The following is a 22,576-nucleotide window of genomic DNA, read 5'->3' as shown; positions in this document are numbered from 1 at the left end:
TTTAGCTGGCATTAGCTTTACACTAAGCCACAGTCCGTATCGATTTGGTCTGTTAGCAAACATTAGCTTCCTGCCAAGCTGTAATTCATATTATTCAGTTGGTTAAAGGACATGAACGTCTCGCCAATGCTACAATCTATGTTGATCCGGTCTGTTAGCTGGCGTTAGCTTCCCACCAAGCCATAATCCACGCTGATTCAGTCTTTTGGCTAGCATTAGCTTCAAACTCTAATTGTCCACATGTCCTATCTGTCTTTCAACTTCCGCTTTCAGCTCCAAAGACAAAAATTACTAGTGGTTTGGCAGGTAGAACCCTTCTCAGCCGGGGACAGGTAGAGCTTGCCGTTGGCGCAGGCACACAGCTCGTACACAGTCTGTTTGGTGTATGTGGTACCTGCTGGTGCCCCTTCCAGGGGGTCCACAGCACTGCCAAGGGGAATGTTACCCAGCCGGATGGTGTTTGCATCTAGAAAGATCTGAAAGAGAAAGTGAGATGAAAAGTTTGATTTGAGAACAACAGATGTGTTGATCTGTCATACAAGAAAAAAGAAAGAAAATAGGGCCGTCAATAAAACAATAAAAGTATATATAAAACATGAAGCACAGAATTTGGTGTTATAGCTGTAGGGGACTGGGTTCACATGAATTGCCTTAGTGCTTAAAACACAAAACAAAAAAATGAAAATAATAAGAAAGTTGTTGTTTTTTAATGAAAAGAAAACAGGGTTGTGAGGACACAGACAAAGAGAAGACATTACTGTAGGGGTTGACTATACTCCGTGGTCGACTGGGGTTGAAGAATCAAGAAAGAGGTATGGAGACAGAGGGAATTTTTTTATTTAGAACAGGTCTCTTTTGATGAAGAGGCAGAGTGGGTGTGAACGAAGCAGAGGGCAAGACGGGTGAAGAGGAGTGCAAGGGAATCAGTGGGAGAGGAGTTAGGGGAAGAAAAAAAAGACAAGAAAATAAAGGCAAAAGGAAAGCACCTGGAAAAACACACGTACACACTGCAAATAAATTCAACTCTAATTTGATATCACATAATTTCATATTATCAGGTTCTCCACATTTCACTGTTATGGATAATTTCCGAGATTAAAAAAAAGCTTTATTTAAAAACGAGAGAAGACATTAACCTCAAGTAGGATTAAATCAGACTACTGGCATTAAAAATAAAAACGACAATATTTCTTTAAGACATTTCTTTCTTTTCTTTCATTAATATAGAGAAGCTTGTCATATCGTTGTTAAGTTTTTGAATGTTTGGACTTTTCTGCATAACTGCAGTCAAATATTGGAGAAAATATGTAACACGGCCTTCTTAAATGATTTTCCAATGCAACTAGACCAACGGACTCCAAGGAATGTCAATCAGTTTGGGCTGGAGGACAGGTCAAGGGGGAGCGATGGATTTGACAAATGATGTGCCCAGTCAAGGTTATCTCAAGTTAAAAAATACTTGCAATGAACACACACACACACACACACACACACACACACACACACACACACACACACACACACACACACACACACACAACGTACCAATTACAAAAGGTCACTCTGAAAAAGATACAAAAAGCTACACTCACACTGTGAGAAGAAGGACAGATAACAGGTGAGAGGATTACAGAAAAGGGACAAATATGGGAAACGTAGGAGTTACTTTTTAACCTTAAGATAACTGTTTGTGTAATAAAAAGTTAGACATCAAAGTGAAGACAGAAAAGGGAAGATACACACAAAGATCCTGAGTATGATTGTTTTCTGTTCTTCAAAAACTTCTACCCCAAACCCTGTTATGCCTGCTGACCTCTTCCTCTCCCTGCATTCCTTCAGTCCAATCCTCTCATCTTCAGAATAATACAGGCTGAGCTTCAAATGCGAATCATTACACAATCTTGGTTTGTATTGAAACATTTTCCTCCTCGTTTATTTACTCTTCAGTCATCAATGTTCAAGGAAGCACTGCTCTCTTGCTGTCTCTCTCTCTCTCTCTCTCTCTCTCTCTCACACATATAAACATGCTCCAAAGCCGGATGATAATTTCAGCAGACATCTGTATCCCCCATTACTCATGTTCTTCATTTTAGAAACGATAAGAGGGGAAGTGAAAAAAGCGTTTGGAATATAAGTGCAAAAAGACTTAGGAAAAGGGAGTTGGATGAAAGGATGAGAGAAGGATGACAGAGAGAAAATGTCAAGTCAGAAGTGGTTGGAAGAAAACCATAGACATAAAGAGAGGAAGACAAGATGACTGAGAGAAAAAAGAAAAGAGAGGAATGAGGGGATTCAGATACTCCAACAGTGAGGAACCAATTAGTATAACTAATGATTTCACATTGGCTGACGGGGCACATCTCAATCTTTATAAATAACATCCACATATACAGCAAACTCTCTCTCTCTCTCTCTCTCTCTCTCTCTCTCTCTCTCTCTCTCTCTCTCTCTCTCTATTTCTGCACAAATGAACAGAACAGGGGGGCTGCTTATGTTGCCTTTTGAATATCGGTGTAGATAAAAACAGAGTGTCTATTAGCCATTAAACTGGATATAGATAGGTAGGTAACCACATTATTTAAAATATACTAAGTTAAGCAAAGAATATCTTTTTTCAAATAAAACAAAATACCTCTTTGCCGACTCTCTTGAGTCCTTGAGAGTCTTTTGAATCTGCCTTGGCTTCAGATAATAATTATAACTTCAAATGCAACGTGGTGGATCTTCGTGAGAGACCTCTGCTCACCTTTGATTGTACACAGTGTGACAATGAAATTCATTGTAGTGGTACTACAAACAGAGAACCTTAGTTCTACAACAGAAATGTTTTATCACATCCGAATTTTTACATCAAATACTTCAAATTAATATATGTATTCATTTATTTCATAAAATTATGGAATCAAATATGAATCAGTTGTCAACTATGCATCATGAACAGAGAATTAATGCAACAGCATTTACACAAATATTCATTGTTTTGCCACGTTTCCAGAATTGCTCTATACAGTGTAGATGGTGAATGCAAACTTAGTATGACCCATGGAGGTTTGGCCACAATAAATACAAATTCAAGATAAATATACAAGAATTTTCCACTGAGCTAACAATACCTTTTACTTTACAAATTAATGACGCCTCACAAACGAGATATATCACTATATAGTAAGAATTTGGAGTGGTCCACTGATAAGAGTAAATGCCACAGAACTTTTGTTACTGTTGGATGAAAACAAGTTGCCAGCTTGTGTAGGTAAAATGCCTCATATTTATAAAAGTCCTGCTTCCACATAAATTGCATCATAAGATTCCAAACCCCCCCCCCCCCCCAAAAAAAAAAAAAAAAAAAACAACAAAAAAAAACAGGCAGCCTTTTTCTGTGATGCTATCTCATTAGACCGCCATGCACATTAGTTTTAATGAGACATAGTAACAATGACAACAAGACTTTAAGAGCTAATAAAAAATATGTGCACTTTTCTCCCTCGGTGCCGGGCAAAGGAAAATACCACACTATATTTCTAAATGTCAAGGTATGCCTTTAACAGGTCCCTGGTGCACACCTGTCATCTTCCCTTTGGCTCCCCAATAAAAGCTGCCAGGGCTCAGTTAAAGACTTATAGAGGAAAGGACTCAGTCACGGTTGGAAACATAACCCAAATCTAATTCTAACAGCCCGCTTGCCATAGCAACGAGAACTCTAAAATGAACTTGGACAAGGCAATGAGATGCGAGAATGAGCAGAGATGGGTGTTTATGTGAGGAAATGCCAATGAAATCAATGGTTTCTCTTCCATAGCACTGGAAACATCACAGCAAAAAAATAAGGAAAGGACAACAGAGAAAAGAGAAAACACTGTAAAGATGGAGGGAGAGGAGGTGGAGAGTTGGGACAGATGAAGACAAGCAATGAGGGAGAGTGAGGATGCTGATCAAGAGATTGAAAAGAGAAGACAGTGATTAGTAAGTAGATATGATAGCTTACAAGGAGGGATGGAGGACGGAAGAGATCGATAGAGAGGAGGTGAGAGGGAGGCAGATGGAAGGAGTGAAATAGAAATGGATGGATGCTAGGTAGCAGGCAATAAGGGCAGTAAAGGAGGAGGAGAGGTGGTGGAAGGATAGATGAACGGCTGGATGGACGGAAAGAGGGAAGGGAAGCAGAGGAAGGGGAGTGAAAGTCATTTGTTGTAGCTTAAGGTCGGATTAGCACTGACATTCATCCCAAATGAAAGTGTCTGTAAGTATTAGGTCGGCCTGTTGTTAGCAGTATGTGAGGGTCTATACATGTGAATGTGTGTGTAAGGATACGTGTCTATGAATATAATCTGAAAAGATGAAAGAGTGCTTTTGTGTATGTGCATTGTACCTACACATATACATGCCTGTGCATTGTATCTGCATGAATGTGAGCTTGTGTTAACACATTAATATGTATACCTATATTTTCCCATGTATGTCTTGTCTGTAAGGACAAAAAAAGGAAAAATATGACTCTACTGTTGCCTTGAATATATCGACCTCAACTTCACATCTCAATCATCAATCGTGCCATAACAACTTAAAATCATTTGAAAAAACAAAACAAACAAACATAAAAATGATACTGAGGGACAGAGTTGAGATGAATATACTCACTGATACTAGAAACCTGGTTAAAACACACAGGATTGCGATCTAAGAAGAAGAGCTGTTTTTTAGGCTTGTGGTAATACATTTATTCAGATGAGTTTTGAAAGGTTTGAAAGGATTTTAAAGGAAAAGAAAGTAATATATTATTTTAAGTTAAACTCATGAAAAAGATTTTTTTGGTTTTTGGTTCTTGATGTTAATTTGATATGTATTCATTATTACTTCCATTTTTTAAATCTTTGGTATCAGGGTGTACTATAAATATGCATGCATGCAATACAATCAATCTTGTTTACAAATACATGTATATAGGGGGTGGACAAAATAATGGGAACACCTTACAATATAAAAACAACAAAATTGGCCTCAGCAATGATCATAGAGCTGAATCAACAACCCTGTAATGCACTCTCAACAAAAATGTCCTAAATGTTCTATATTGCACATGGTTACATCAAAGTGCTTCATATCCTATATGTACAGTATGTCAGTCTCTATATGTATGTGCCCCTAATGCTTCTGCATTTGCACTCATGTACAATATTGTTTGGGTGGCAGCTGTGTGTGTGCATTAAGTATGAGTGTGTCTAAACCCATCTTTCTCACCCATCACTTTAGCAAGCACGTGGCACTAGCGTCAAGGAGATGGGAAACATGCGGGAAGCAGCAATTATGGAGGGTCAAAACATTTTTCATGGATGATTTCCTTTGGCACAGCTGAGGAACAGGCGAAAGAGGGTGGGAGGCGAATGAGCTGTGAAAGAGGAGGGGAAGGCAGCGATAAAAGGACAAAATTTTCCTTGGATGAAAGGGGAAGGGAGGTAGGGTAGTGGAGGGAGAAAGAAAGCAGAGGAGATAAGAGGGTTAAAGTGTCTTTGGGAGGAGATGAGGAGGGAGAACAAGTGTTAGAGTGTGGTGAAGAGTAGTTTTGGAGAAAAAAGGAGAGTATGAATGTGTTTAGGAGGAGAGCAGGAGGAGGAGGATGATGGGTGTCTGGGAGGACAAAAGAGGAAGAGAGCTGAATGTAGGACGGGAGTGCAGAAATGGAGGTGAAAAATTACAAAGAAGTAGGACAGAGTATGTTTTCAGTTTGATTTTTAGTTTGACGATTTTCTTGAAGACAAGCATCATCATTTGACTTTTCTAAACTTTTAGGTTATATTTTATCACTCAGTTATAAATTCCTTTCCTTTCCTGGTTACAAATAGCCAAGAAACATCTTTACTGTATAATGTATGTGAAGATTTTTACTTTGCTGCAACTATCAGTCTTTTTCTACATGTACATGTATGTCCAACTATGTCTGTAGATAAACACAATTGTTGCTTGTATTATGATCAAAGCAATGTTTTTTCCACTAAGAAAGTGCAACATTTATGCACAGAGGTGGTAGAGAGGATGGTGGATGTTGGGAGTTCAAAGCAGAGGACTTTGACACTAGAGAGCAGGATTTGCATCCTGAGACCTACAAAGGACACATCCTGTGATTTTAATATCTTCAGACTCTTCTTTAGATCCCGTCAGATTCTTCTGAGTCCAATCAAAACTTTTCACAAACTTAAGACTTGCAGCAGTCAAACCAAAGCTGACTAAACTTATACAATCTACTTAGCTTAGCTTAGCAAATTGCTTTTCAAAAATATCAACAGTTTCACCGTAGAGCCTCTTTCCAGATATTTCCAAGGAAAAAACAGGACAAAAGAAAGAAGAAGGTCTACACACTGTAGCTCTGTTTACAAATACAGGTTTAATGGAATGGCCAGGTGAGTGACATTTTGAGCAAACTGTTCTTCTTCAGACTGAAGAATTGTCTTCTTTCTTTTGTACTCTTGTTTTTTTGGTCCAGCACCTGGTTTAAGTTTTGTTCTGGGGTGTGCATGTCTACCTCACACCTTTGATGTCAATGACAAGACAGTGACAGAATAACTAGGAGCATGGTGAATGGCAACTGTAAAATACCACATCGTAGATCTAAGTTAATCAGCCATAAAGGCCTGTCAACTTTGGAATACATTACCAACTGAAATCAATTTAATTCCAAGTACAAAATCTATAAAAAGTGTTATTTTCAAACTGGACATTACAATCAATGTATTCTAATGTGTATTTTATTGTACTTCCATATCTGCAGTGTATTGTGGTTTTATGATAATGAAAGCTGTATATTTTAATTATACTGTACATGTAAAGCCCAACAAGAGACAGAGTTGAAAATTAGCAATAGCTTTAAACTCTCTGTGCAGCACTTCAGTTTCATGCTCTGAATTGGAGCTATGTTAAATTGCATCGTCTCTATCAATCCATCCATTCATTTTCTTTTCCACTCATCCTGTAGAGGGTGGCAGGGGAGCTCAAGCCAATCTCAACTGACACTGGGTGAAAGGCAGGGTTCACCCTGGACGGGCCGCCAGTCAATCACATGGCTAACAAATAGTATAGAGACAGGCAACGATTCACACCTACTGGCAAATTAGAATCTCCTATTAACCTGTTTTTGATCTGTGGGAGAGAGTACCCAGAAAGAATCCACGTAGGCACGGCTAGAACATGCCAATTCCCCAACTAGCTGTTGGGTTTGAACCCATAACCCTCTTGCTGGTAGGTGACAGTGCTAACCACTGCACCACAGTGCCATCCCTATCATTTATACAACATCAAATAAATAAATAAATTCAGTGTTGAAAAAATTGACTCAGTGTAGAGACGGAAGAGTAAGGAGAGGTGTGACAGAGGTTGAAAGGACAATAACAGCACAATTTCAACTGCGCGCACACACTCAACCCTTACGTTGCTGCGGATCACCTTGCTTCTCATTCTCTCTCATTCTCCTTTTCTTTCTCTGTCTGGCTGCCCCTGCACTCATACGTGGAACACACACGCACATATGCACACACTCACACACACACACCAACAACACAAACAGGTGGGAGGTTGTGAAGCTATCTGAGTGTATTACACAGACCATTAGGCTTGTTGAATGGACAGACGCTGGAATGGGAGCTGACAATGGACTAAATGACAGAGGCTGGAGAGGACATAAAGCAATATCAGTCTGCTCTACTGTACCACATGCACGCACACACGCACACACACACACACACACACACACACACACACACACACACACACACACACACACACACACACACACACTTCAGGCACAGACAAATGCATTCACGCAAACATGCACAGGCAGACAGAAATGGAGTAACAGTAACGCACTTACACACACACAGACACATGGGCAGTGATGCAGCCAAAGGATTAAGATTTCTTTACTGTCATTTCTCACATACATTGGTATGAAATTTATCTTCTTCAATTGACCCATCCTATTTAATAGGGGTAGCTGCGGTGAGCAGCGCCCGAGGACCAACTCCAGTTCCTTCTGCCACTGCCAGTGGTTAGGGGCACTGACAGGAGTGTTAACCCTAACATACATGTCTTTGATGGTGGGAGGAAACTGAAGCACCCACACAAACACATGCAAACTCCAAACAGAAAGGAAAGGAATTGGGGTGGCTGGGGTTTCAACCTTGCTATGAGGCAGCAGTACTGACAATAACATAAACACAAACACATACTATGACCGACCATAATGCAAAAAAGACACAGACAGAACTCCACACATAACACACACACACACACACACACACACATACACACACACACACACACACACACACACACACACACACACACACACACACACACACACACACACACCATCTATGACAATTGCCTCAGGCAGTGTGAAGTATGGGCTAATGAATTTTCTGACGTTGATCACATCTTTTTGAAAAACAGCCACACATAGATGCACACTCAAAGAGAGTGGAGCTGGATGATGAAAATACGTTCTGGAAATAAACAGACAAGCTCTAGTGACTAAGAGAGTAGGGGACAGCTGTGATTGTGTGCTATCAGTGCAAAGTGTGTGTGTCTGTGTGTGCGTGTGTGTGTATACATCTGTGCATATACTGTACATACATCTACGTTTTTATGTGCATGTAGCTGGATGCAAGTATGTGTGTGTATACATGCTGTGTGGAAGGAAGTGAGTCTATATTTATGTGGTATCTATTTGTTTTGATGTGTGCATTTTTGAGCACTCTTTTATAAGTTTTTTAGAGCATACTGTATGTGTTTGTGTTAATGTGTAAGGCTTCTACAGTATGAGTGTGTTCAATAGGGAGTTACCCCCTGCCAGCATTCTAATTCACACACCATCCTGCCTTACCCGCAGGTTAAACAACAAGCAACCCAGTCCCAGTGTACCAGCCCAATAACACCTGCAGGCTATAGCGTCTTAATAAACCTAGACATTGCGTAAAAAAACAATAAAACTCTATGGTAACCTAACTTTGTTAAAAGTTTCTGTAGTTAACCCAATTTCACCTCACTACAATGAGCAGCAGAGTGGAGCGAACTCAAATAATTGTTTTTTTAATTAACATGAACACATAGATGCAAATGTGCTGTGCAAGGCATCCAAAGTTTCTTTACTTACAAGAAAGGTTAGATATATTGGTCTTGTTTTACTCAGGATTGAGACTGAGTTTACGCTGAAAGACATGTGGCAGGCCAGTCATCCTTATTATTATCATTATCGTTATTTTAATATCTTTGTAGTTTTGGACAGTTGAGAGATGACAGAAACGCTTCCCGTGTTGTTCCAGTGATAGGAAAATATGACCCTCAGTTGAAGAATAAATGGTATTATTGTTGAATAAATATATCATCTTCAGTTCCATGTTGACATAATACAGGAAACATAAAAGTCATTTTATGAATCATTTTAGAAGATATTGAATCATCGTTTTACAGAAATAACAGAAGTAATCTAAAGAGACTTTCTAAAAGATACCTGTGGAGCTGGGGGAAAAAATGTGTGCAGTCTAGAGGGGTCAGTCATAAGTAGGGACTACAAGGAGTCCTAAGTCCTAGAACAACATGCAACCTGAAATCATTTCCCCTCACTCATTTTGACACCTTCATTAATCTAAACAAACACCACACCCGTGTGTCAAACATTAGGAAATGGGCCCCTGATTAATTTACACCTCTTGAGAAATGTCACCATAAAACAATCTCCAGTTAAATCAGCATGTGTTACATTTAGAGAGAGAGCAAGAGAACAATGCATATGATAAAAATAAACAATGCTCTCCAAGGAAAAGCTTTTAGGGTCACTCTGTCTAATACCACATTTGACTACTTGTCAGTAAGTGATAACATCATGTCTGGACCCACAGTATGATTTACATTGACATGCAGAAGCTTGATTGTAAAGCCACAGACTTAAGGTTATAGTATGTTGCATTTAGACAGTATTCACGGAGCATGTTGTAGTATCATGTCCCTTGAGAGCTTTTTTTGTGCTGACGGCTTTTCAACAAACAGAAAACCAGCAACAAAATGTAACTATTTTGCACACTAATTGGTGCTCTAGAGTCTAGTGTATCCCACTGCACTGGGCCTTTTCTGCTCGACTGCAAATGTAGCCTTTCTGACACTATAAATATATTAGGGTGGGGAGGGTTGATTTCTAACCCTATGACAAGGATCCTGTTTAATATTAAAGCCATAATCCAACAACTTGAAGCCATCAGAAAAAATGAAAGTTAACTTTAGTGACTGTAGTCAGCCAACTTACAAAATATTTAAAACCAATTTCTCTGACTTCCTATGGCTGACAATTTGTGATAGAAACATGACTTATTTTCAGCAAAAGCAGATTCCATGTTTCAGTCTGCGAGAAATACTATTCTCTAAGGAGTTGGTGAGTGAGCCAAAACATCTTCTCTCATAAAGAGACAGAAAGATGATGAGGATGAGTGATGCGCAAAAGTTGCTGAAAAGAGCTTTGGGGTGCATAAAGGAGTAGAGAAGAGGGAGGGATGGATTGATGAAAAGTTAAAGTAAAATTAATCAGCAAAGAGATGAATGTAAGGCAGTGAGAGCGAATGAGCGGGTGAATAAACCTGAAGGGGAAAGGAAAGTGAATGAATGTAGGATAGAAAGGGAGATTGAAGGGGGGGAAAGAGACAGAGAGAGAGAGAGAGAGAGAGAGGGTGTTGATAAAAAAAAGCCAGGAGGACTGCAGGAATCCTGAGAGGATCTGTCAGCTCTCGTTGGCTTTGATTTTAATGGAAGCCAGCGCTCTCCTACCTCTAACCCATTTGGCCCTAATTCCAGCGCTTGCTTTCCAAACTTTTTAAACTTTAATGGCCCCTTCTTAAGTGCCAGCCGCTGACAACATTGATTTGGCTTTAAGCCTTGCTGTCCCGCACGCCTTTATTTTCTCCTGCAAAATCGACAGAAACATCTATTTTCTGCCATCTTCCTCCACCTCCTACTCATCCGATCCTCCCTTCATCCGCTCTCCTCTGTTCATTTGATGGTGTCAGCGGTGGGGGAAGGCTTGTATGAGAATGGATGAAAAGAAATGCTATTTGGATAAGCTGTTCTTTTTGGGGATGTGTGTTTTTGCTACTTATTCTAAACAGGCTCTGGTTTACAAACAGAGAGGTGATACTTCCTTTGCAGACTGTTGGTGAGTTGATTTTGGCGACAGGCCACACACTGATACAATGACATGAGGTGTTGTTGCCCAATGTGACACACCACGAGTATGGAAGAATAAGGAGGGAATGGTGTTGTTTCATCTGCAATATCCTCTTTTTGGCATCTGACTTCAGTTTACTGAGTGTTCATTTCTATGTTGGACTGTTGCACTGCACTTTGCAAAGATAACAGCTCACTGAACAGGACAGCCTGCCCATCATATCTTTACCACTGCATTTTAACCTATTTTTCTACCTTATCTTTACGTATTGATAAAAAAACTGAAAAAGCATATAATAAAGCAATTACACTGAGTTAAGAAAATCTTGCCGTCATGTTTATTTATCACCTTTATAGCCTCAAAGGACCAAATTAATGCACAATTATAAGTTGTTTATGACCAGTTTAAAATGTTTAATTCTGACTAGCAAAAAAAGGATACCCTTGCAGTGAACATTTTGTGTTTTCCCTTGTTGGGAATGTTGTTTGTCGGTGTCTTTTGACCGCACTGACCAATCAGTCAACGATTTTAAATCATCAATCCAAGTTGGCAAACCATCAGATGACCAAGATAAAAAGCATTTATCAGCACCATACGCAATAGATTGCATCCCAACAGCAGGAGTCCTTTTGACCCTTCAGAGGATCGACAAAAGCAAGCATCAGTGGATTGCTCCCATACCCCTAGTGAGAACAGGATCAGCACCTTGGACACAAAAGGATCCACCTGGGCGGATCATTAAAGTTTTTCACATGTACCTAAAATATTGTTATTTTAGGTCAGAGAAGTTTTCTGTTCACTCTATCATTGTGATCCAGAAGCCTCCAGACATAGAAAGGCACACAGACCTGAGGCACTGTTCAGTTTCCCTGCCTCAAATTAAAATCACTGAATAAAAAAGTGGATACATACTGTCTTTGAAAATATGAACACAGGTCAACAACCGTTTAAAATCTTACTATAACATATTTTGTTTCTATAGGACGAGAAGAAAAAGTCACTACCAATAGAATTAATTTAATTGTATTTATAATGTGTATATACATGAATGTTGATGATGCTGTGGTGTAAAATCAACTAGCATGTGTTGGGTGCAGTTGTGAATGATATTGTTGGATTACTTTCCTTCCTCCTGAGTACTAGTATTGCTTGCATATCATTATAAAAGAAAATCTCTAAATGTCTTCTTTTTGCAAGGGGTACGCTGAGTCGGATGGGGAAAAAACAGGATTGTTGCAGGAAGACGTGCGAAAAGGCAAAAGCTTTCTTGAGCTATCTGTTACGAATCAATGTTGCGTAATATCAAAGAGTGAAAGGGTATCAATGTATGTGAAAATGTCAGATTATTATAATATTTTTCAGAAATGTCAAAAGAATGAACTGCAGAGTTGGATATGTCACCTCAGTAGCAATCAAAAATGTGTGTCTAAACTCAAGGATAACACATGTCCTCATATAAAATGAACCTTTATAAAATGGAATGCTTGATGAGGAGACCACTCTAGACATTGCGTCAGAGGGCAGTGCTCTCATAAAATGGTTTAGGGGTACAGTGTAATAAAAGAGAAGAGCCAACACAGGGCTATTGCAAGTAGTCAGATGGGAGTAAAAACAGACATTGTGGGGACACAGTACAACAGATGTGATATTCTCTATCTGGCTGTAATCTGAATGTATGCCAGTCTCTATTTGTTAAATTGAACTATCTGCCTTGTATGTTGCTTGTCCTGTATCTGTCTGTCTCTGCCTTTGTGAATTCATGTCTTTAAAACATTACTGCTTCTGAGAAATCCTGCAAATTTCTTTGGGTGGTGAGAAGTGACTCCTTTCCCCCCGAACAATCTGCTTTCTGACTGACTGAATTGCGCATTTTTACAGGCAAAAGGCACTCATTTGCAGGATAATGATTTTCACCCAAAGTGCAAATTTTCATTCAGCATCATAATGTGTGAATATTATAACCTGGAGATGTTTTGTTATTTTAGAGTACAGTAAGTGTATGAATAGGAATGGTTACAGGGGTGGAAAAAAATCAAGGGGCATAATTTGTTTGACAGAAATGAATGAAGAAAATAATCAAAGCATGAAATAAAAAAGTAACCTGTAAATATTTGCTGTATTTGAGGCTATGCTTGTGCAGAGAGAAGTGTGTTGGTGTTGGTGCTGTGTCACCATCTGGAAATGATAAAATCACTATATCATGAAAATGTATCAAGTTTCCTAAATCTTAATCATAGCTGTATAAATGTCTTTACTAGCTCCAGTAGGGAATGTCACATTTCTTATACTCTCCTCCACAACAAAGTCAGGGGTCAGGGCCACATATAAAACAGCACCTTTAACCTTCTCAAGGATACAACAGCAAGGTGGATGCTTGCTGATATGGTTGTATTGTCAGTGGGTTAGATATCTCTAAGCATAAATATACCTGTCAGCTGTAAATATATATTTTGCTGTAAAAGTACAGTCAAACAGCATCATTTCAGCATAATTCTGAATTGAATGCAGAAACATAACTGTGAAATTCTCAAAAAATAAGACTATTCTTTTAAGGGCTCTCTTTGCATATCAGATGAAGTTCTGTGAGGCACTGGACTGCCTGAAGGATTAATACAAAGAGAGAATCAACCGAAAAGAAGAAAACTCCCCTGATTTTTCCACCACAGTAATTAGTTTGGGGCACAATCTTCTGCCCTCCACTCTTTACCCCAAAAGAGGTTATATTCTAATGGCTGTGTTCTTTTCAAGTGTAACCTTGCTCACTTTTTAAAAGTGCTATGGAAATGCTCACCAGCTGAAGTTTATTAAATTAATGTACTGTAACTCTCACGCTCACACATACAGTACATTTTCTTTTACGATGATGTAATTATTTTGAGAATCTTAGCCTTTTTGAACACATTTACACATGATAGGAAGTTTTCTTGTGGTATTTATATAGCTGTGGGGTTTTGTATATTTGGCTAAAGGCTGCTGTAGTAAATGCTGACAAGGTTGAGAAACAGTCCACCACAAGTCCTTCATTTTTCCAAGCCTCTCATGGTATCAAGCCTTGCCAAAAGCCCACACCACAATCCTTGTTACACCCAACTTCATGCTATTGTTCAACATAAATAGGGAGACATCTATTTATGCAGGGATGACAGTGAGAGAGAGAAAGAGGAGTAGAGAGACAGAGGGAGATAATGGATGAACAAAGAACAGAAAGAGACAAAAGAATACATGAAACAGAGAGAGTCAGAGAGAGAGAGAGAGAGGGAGAGAGAGGGAGAGAGAGAGAAAGAGAGAGAGAGGAAGTAAAAATGATAATGCCCCCCTCCTCCTCTCTCTTTCCCTATTAAGTGACAGCCACAGTGATGTATAACCCTGGCAGTGGAAAGTTAATTAGATAGGCTGGGTTACTCAGAGATGAAGGACTGAGAAGGCGAGGAGGGAGGAGGAGGATGAGAAGAAGATGTAGAAGAAGAAAGCTAAACAAAATAAAAAGAGAAGGAGAGAATGGAGGAGGAGTAAAGGGGTAGTTAGAGATGGAGTGTGGAGTGAGAAGAGTGATGGAGGAAAGCAGGGACAAGGGAGAGTGACAGGACAGAGAGGTGAATAGTGGTAAAAGGAAGAGTGGTAAAGGAAACTAGTGAGAGAGAGGGACATGGTGAGGGGTAGATGAAAAGTTTAAATTAGAGCAAAGAGTCTTGTTAAAATATTTTCCCCCTTTACACTCACTTCAAATGTAAAATGATACCACTATAACAATATGACATACAAGCCACAAGGGTAAGAAGGGTGCCATTACTGTTGAGTATTTCAAAAACATAAATTATCACAACAGCCTCAGTCCCACTCTGGCACCGGTACCCCATGTGCTTAACTCAAGGACACACTTTAACATGTCATCTGCGCCGCTGAGCAGGTGATTGGACGTCTGCCCTCCATCAAGGAAGCGCATGACATAGACCAAAGGAACAGGATAAAAAACAAATGCCATCTGAATTGCACACTCAGGCAACTATCTGTCCTCCCCAAACATGTTTCATGTTTGGAAGACAGCACGCATTCACTGGAACCAAGACTAGCCTTGGGATTACAGTTTGTCTGGACATCCCTTAACCTGTGGTTGCCACGGAGTTTGTATGTGTTGGGGGGAGATTAAATTCCTTAGACACTGTAAATTATGTGTGCCTTCGTATTAAACATCCATCCCACCATCAATCTGCTAAAAATTCAATCTTGTTCAGGTTTGCAGAGAGCAGGAGTCTATCCCAGCATGCACAGGGTTAAAGGGAGGTTACCTGTCTTTTATAAGGCTGACACAGACAAAGCACACAGTCCCAATCACACCTGATGTACATGTGTGGAGAAAACAGACTTCATGGAAGAAACCAACACTTAGACTTGCAAACTATAGATTTAAAGTTAAAGCTTAATATATACAGTTTGTTCCGGAGTACTCCATGGAATATAGAAGGATGTCAAAAAGTATTTTTGTAACGGTTTTAGTAATCAGTCATTAATAGTAAATTACATCTGCATGAGACGTTTAAAAGCATGTGGGACTGAGATTCACAAACTCTAACATCAAACACTTTCACTGATCCATCATAACTGAGTTTTAAAAAATCATTCCACCTGAATTATTATTGGTGCACTATGGTGTTTCTGCAGCTACTGTACTTATTTACTTATTATTATATACAGAGTGACCAAGAGTTTTCCTTGAATAGAATGGTGCAATTTAAAATAGGTTACTTTTTACTTCTCCATAACATTAAACTTCTTGAGCTTCATTAAACATTCTATTTCTTCTTCTGCTTAATTAAACATAAGTTCAAGTTCTTTTAAGTACTTTTACTTGAGGAAGAAATTTCCATACTTTTTTGAGGCCTGATTTGCCCGGATATACATGCCTCATAATGTTTGCAGACTACTGTATACTGTAACTTTATGACAATGTCTTTGTTCTGGCTTATAATGTATAATGTGTAATCTATATTTTCAGTATTTCATGTTATATATAACTACAGAACCTCACTGGATTAAAGGCTTCAATGCTCACTTGCCACTTATCCACAGCTACAATATACTGCATGCCTGGCTGCACATATTTATTTATATATTTGAAGATTCTGCCATCTATTGAATATCTGACATTCTCCCTTATTACTTTGTCACTGATATGTCAGAGCTGTCCTTATATTTTGACCTCTGTGTGCTAATTTTAACTCAGATATTGTAGTGTCTGGTCATATGGACGAAGTTGTGTACTTTTTTTTTTTTGAGTAAAGCCCAGTGGATAGACAAGATAAGGAAATAAGAGGGATGAAGAAGTAAGGAGAAAAGAGGAGGAAAGGAGATTGTGATGGAGGGAAGGAAACCAGAAATGAGTTTACGAATGGAGCATCAAACTTTTACTGTTGTTTTGTGAGACTTCTGTTATCTGTGTGTGTGCATGTGTGTGTGTCTGTGTGTGTGTGTCTGTGTGTGTGTGTATGTGTGTGTGTGTGTGGGGGGGGGACTATGGCTGCCTGTGCAGTTCTATGACAATGTGAGAGTGTGTGTATTTGTGATAGAAAACCATGTGTGTATGTGTATGTCTGACAATGACAGTGAGTACAACGAGTGGGGGCCATTCTTCTGTTAATTACTGAGTTAATGACACACTATGCTCTAGCGGACACGCAACATGGCAGGCTGACACACACAGACACACACACACACACACATACAAACACTAACACAAGGATAATGGCTAAGTCTGCTTCGGTGCTCACGCAACGTGGCAGGCTGGTGAGCAAAGAGCTTGACAGTGAGATAGCAGGCTAACAATGATACAATGATACTCACACATACACATACACATTCACATACATACACACACACACACACACACAAAGCAGCAGCAGCAACTGACAGGGAACCTCATCAAACCAGCTTTAATGAAGTCACTTCTCCCAAATAGAAGAGGGGAAGAAAGGAGTGATGAGAGGAGGAGGGGAGAGAAGGAGGACAAGGTCGCCTGGATTGATGACGCTCATTAGCCTAATAAGGTACTTTAATGAAGCGGGCCCAACACTATAGAGTGCCACAGAGTCTAAAGACACACACACACACTTCACTGGTTCTGCCAGTTTGTGTTGTCCCTTGCATTTACACATGGACATAGAAACTTTCATCTGCTTCGCTTTTCTGTCTACTTCTCTCACATACCCACAGTCACACCACAACACAAACATACAGATTTGATTCATATTTTCAGGTGTACTTATACAATGCAGTTCACTTCATTTCCACAGATATAATGTATGCATACACAAATGCATCCAAACAAATAAAAAATAATAATAACACAAAAATAACACATGCACACACTCACCTCTCCTTCTGAGGACTGCAAGAGAAGGTCTTTCCTACAGGACGCCGAGAAGTCTCCCACTCCAGCATTGACCTCCACCCCTCTGGGGGCTTCCAGGGTGAGGGTCCGGGTCGGGGACTCCAGCCTGAGAACCATAAATACACTTACGTTATGCTGGAAGTAGTTGAAAAACACACCTGCACAGACATACAGTAAACAAACATTGTGGTTTTAGCTTCAGCTTCTGTGAGGCTATTACTGCCGGATCAATAATGAGTTGACTGTGAACAAGGTTTTCAATCCCCAAGCTACTCAATCAAAAGCAGCAGAAGACTGTGGTTGTACTGGTAAAGTTAATATAATAAAAGGAAAAATCAGCATCCGCTAATTCAATGTTTAGTCTTGACTAAAGACCTCAGTGGAGCACAACACCCTGGAGTTACACAAAGTCAAACATTTAACGACATCCTGCTGCTTGAATACACAACTGAACAGTGAATTAGTGAGTGCTGTTTGTTCCTTCACATTGTGCCTTTTTGAACTTCCTTTATCCTGTTAGATTTGAGGAGTTATTGGTGAGCACATTTATTTACAAGCAGCATCTACAGTAATCTAGTCTCTTAAGATGATACATAATGAAACAAATACAACTTTTGAGCCAAAAAATATTGTACCACTGCCATGTAAGATATCTGTAAGCTTTTGATCAGTTTAATGACATTACTAACATAAGTGGGCTAATTTTGATACATGGCTAAATGACCAGGCTAAGATGCTCAGTGACAGGCTTAGTAACACAGGGGTATGTGGGGTATTATAAGGTATGTAGCCTGAGATTAGTTGAAAGTTAGTTTTTCGTGAGTTATTGTTTTATTATTTTACTCCATGGGAACGCTTTCCTTTGTCTTTGAGAAAAACCTACAAAAACAAATATGGAGGATGAAGAGTTGTTACACTGCAGTGTTCAAAAGTGCTCTGGCAGTGGTTGGTGTCACTCTCCTTGGAGCGTGAAGGGTCAGTAGCTAAGTCTGTGATTCAAAGTTGAAAACAATATGAGATGATTAAACAGCTTGGTGGTGTTAGATAAGCACAGTGCTTCGCCCAAGGGCATGTTGGCAAGTTAAATTAAATAAAGAGAGCTTTCGGCAAAGCAGACAGAATTACAATTTATGAAGTGGGAGTATATAATATTAAACAGCGCACTCACAACAAAGATTGAATACGAAAAAAAAAATTTCCTATAGGGGCCCTTTTCCAAACAATTTTTGCTCAAGGGCACTTTAGAGGGATGGTTTCCCAATCCCTACTGAGGTTGAAGGGATAAAGCATTCAAGCCAAAGGGTAGATTAACCGAACTCATGATGTCCAGTCTGTGGCCAAGGAAGAGGAACATAAACAAGAGAACACCCTTGACCAAACTGCCTTGGCCACAGGGAGTTTGGTCAAGGGTAATCGTACCAAGCCTCCTCTATCAATGTCCTTCAGTTGATTAGAGTCCCCAGGATGGAGAAAACATATACCCTTCTTAAAGACACACTGGCAGGGATTAATTCTACAGCTCCGAGTTTCAATCTGGAGAACTACATATTAGCAGCCAAAAAAAAAAAAACACTCCCTCGATAGAAGATTTCATGTTTGGTTGCACCCAAGTAATAAACAAGCACTTAAGAAGATATTTCTGTTTTAACACTGTTCCTCTTCTGCTATCAGTTTATTTTCAGGGTATGTGTGCTTTACCATTGGGTTATTTTATTCAACTACAAATACCGTTCAACTTGAGAAGTCATTTGGTTAAGTATTGGATCTTCAGCTAAACATTTGTAGTAAAAGCATCATCAAATTTAATGAGTTATTATATATATATATTTCATTGGATTTGAGACTATTACATTATTAGGGCCCGAGCGGCGACTGCAAGTCGCCTGGCGAAAGCCCTATTGAAATTGTAATGTTTATTATTAGGGCCCGAGCGGCGACTGCAAGTCGCCTGGCGAAAGCCCTATTGAAATTGTAATGTTTATTAGGGCCCGAGCGGCGACTGCAAGTCGCCTGGCGAAAGCCCTATTGAAATTGTAATGTTTATTAGGGCCCGAGCGGCGACTGCAAGTCGCCTGGCGAAAGCCCTATTGAAATTGTAATGTTTATTATTAGGGCCCGAGCGGCGACTGCAAGTCGCCTGGCGAAAGCAAGTCGCCTGGCGAAAGCCCTATTGAAATTGTAATGTTTATTATTATTATTAGGGCCCGAGCGGCGACTGCAAATCGCCTGGCGAAAGACCTATTGAAATTGTAATGTTTATTATTATTATTATTATTATTCTTCCGACATTTCGTGCCCCAATTTCGCCCCTTTCCCAAATGCGAAAATGCTTATACTTTTGCACGGACGTCAGGCCTCATCCGAAATTCGATATTTTTGGGTGGTCGCACATGGTCGACGCAGAATGGCGGAATAGCTCCCCCTACAAAGTCCAAAAATGCCCATAGGGAATTTTGCTAACTTTGTCCTATGCTCACAAAATTATATTATGTATTATACCCACATATGCAAAAAAGCCTCTTGACCTCATGACCTCAACCCAACACGAAGTCGGCAATTTTGGTTTTGATTTTTCCCGCCTAAAATTAGCTCCTCCCACAGCGTTCGCCCGATCAAGTTCAAATTAGGTACGCAACATCTCCAGACCTAGCTGAGCTTAAGTTGTGCTCTGCACATCCGTAGGTCAAAGGGCGTGTCTGCCAGGGCTCAACTAACTTTGGCGTGCTCGCCATGTACATGCGAGTGGCTCTCACGCCCACATACTTCATCCAATCAGCTTCAAACTTGCTGGACATGATGATGGCTCCGCCCTGAACGTCCCGATATATTAACTTCCCACGTAACTCATAGCGCCCCCCCGGTGGTAACAGGAAGTGAACTTAAATTCATGAAAAATACATAGTTGACCCCATCAACTTCATTCCACTTTTAAAACATGCAGAACCAGTTGGTGAAGCTACATTATGAACACTGTGAAGCTACGAGTAATGGCGTCCCTGTGGGGGCGTGGCTACCATCAATTCCTCGCCATGAAAATACGTTTGGCTTTTTGATGGCTTTATTGAACACGTATCATCATGAAAATTGATACACAGGTCCAGGGTGGAGACCTCTTCCATCTGATAGGGGTGTCGCTCATGTCGCCCCCTAGTGGAAACAGGAAGTGCCATTTTTTGCGTCAACATTGTCCGATTTCCACGAAACTTCACATGTGTGATGAGGGACTGACCCTGAACACACCTGCATGCATCCCATTACTGCCCCCTGGTGGATGAACCATCAACCTCTCATAACTCCTTCATGCTTTGTCCAATTCACTCCAAACTTCACATGAGTGATGAGTGGCCGCCCTGAACACACCAGACCACACCAGACCATATGTGTAACTACCTGTGACTGCCCCCTACTGGATGAACGAAACATTGCATTTTTGGCCTCCTTCCAGGTTTTTTCTCACTTTCTGCTTCACGCCACAGCCCCGCGGTGGCATGGGTGAGCGAGGGCCCGCTTGCGGCTTTAATTACTATTGAGATTTAGACTATTACAAATTCCTCTGTCAACATTTTTGAGTTTACTGTTCATCAGAGTCAGTATTTCTTCTTGGTCAAAGGCAAGGGTATTGAAGATGGCGGTCATGAGGTGGATTAGAGTTGAGTGAACGTTTGCTGCTGCGCAGTTTTGAGCATCCAAGTGATAGTGTTGGAAACAGACACTTCACATTGGGCCTGACTTATTGATCTGTAGCAGAGTGTATGCTGTGGTAGTCAGATGTTAGAAAGAAAAAAACAAAGAGAGAGACAGGCAGACAACCAAACAGACAGACATAAAGACAAGAGATTAAAAGATATGTGCAGAGAATGAAAACAGAAATACTTATCCTATTATTCTTTATCCTATAGTTATGCATGTACAGTGCGCAGAGTGTGTGTGTGTGTGTGTGTGTGTGTGTGTGTGTGTGAGTGTGTGTTTGAAGGAGACAGACCGTGAGCTTGCTGGCCTAGTCAACAGCAGTGATCTGAGGGTCTTTGTCTGGTTTGACAGCTAAGGCAATTACATTGACGCTGCTGCAGGCTGAAACCAGCTCTGATGGGCAGGCACACGCATACATACTGACTATCTATCACTCAAGGTCTCTCGCCCCTCTCTCTCGTTTTTCTGACATCACACTCTCTGCTCGCTTTCGCTTTGTTTTATCTCACCTATCTGTTTTCTTCACCAACATGCCATCCATTACTTTCTTTACCTTAGCTTTTTCTCATTTTTAATGTGTCCATATTGCAAGGCCTGTCTCTCTGCCTTCTGCTTGTGAGATTGGTTTGGCTTCCTGGTTCAGGAGCGAAAAGGCAGAGTTGCAGAGGATGTCAGGAAATTACCAACACCTGACTAGTTTAGACCTCAGCCTATTTTAGTGGCTTCATTGATACCCTCTCTCTCTTCTCTTCCTCCCAAGCTTCCACCAGCTGGTTTGGATAGGGTTCCCCCCCCCCCCCCCACACACACACACACACACACCACACACTACAGCAGTTATTCAGTACCACAGTTTGACCACCACAAACTCAAACATTGGCATAAAGGGGCATAACATTTTTGACAATCAATGCGTAATTCAACAGGGAAATGCAAGCATAATGGGAAATAGGGAAATGGAGCTGTGGCCAAGCCTGAGATGTTGTACATTGTATGATAGTCTGTTCAATTCTTAAAATACAGGAAAAAATCAGTTCTTTCACTGTCAGTATTTGGCAACAGAAAACCCCAGAAAAAGCTGCTGTATGTTTGACCAGGACGGATATGCTTCATAATAGTTTTAACTTGATTCACTTTGGATCATTTATGAAAGTATTAGATGGTACTCTATAGGCCACTGTTAATGCTATGCATTTTATTGCTTATAAAACCTATTTCAGTGTTCATATGTGTGTGTGTTCATATGTGTGGCAGACTTGAAAAATGGTGAACCTATCCTTTAAGTACATTTTTACAATTAA

General features: G+C 40.1%; 1 protein-coding gene across 2 annotated transcripts in view; it reads right to left on the bottom strand.

Annotated features, from left to right (window-relative positions):
• Window positions 1-269: 269 nt before the first annotated feature.
• Window positions 270-22,576, bottom strand: part of LOC133993773 (zeta-sarcoglycan) — a 169,801-nt gene continuing 147,494 nt past the window's right edge. For both annotated transcript variants that reach the window (XM_062432842.1, XM_062432852.1), the window contains 2 exons: window positions 17,568-17,691; window positions 270-476 (listed from right to left, as the gene is read on the bottom strand). In XM_062432842.1, coding sequence (XP_062288826.1) covers window positions 270-476; window positions 17,568-17,691 — 331 coding nt within the window. The remainder of the gene's footprint in view (window positions 477-17,567; window positions 17,692-22,576) is intronic.

This window comes from Scomber scombrus, chromosome 2 (assembly GCF_963691925.1).
Source record: "Scomber scombrus chromosome 2, fScoSco1.1, whole genome shotgun sequence".
NCBI lineage: Eukaryota > Metazoa > Chordata > Actinopteri > Scombriformes > Scombridae > Scomber > Scomber scombrus.
The sequence above is the reverse complement of the archived record's forward strand: the minus strand, read 5'-3'. Positions and strand labels throughout refer to the sequence as shown.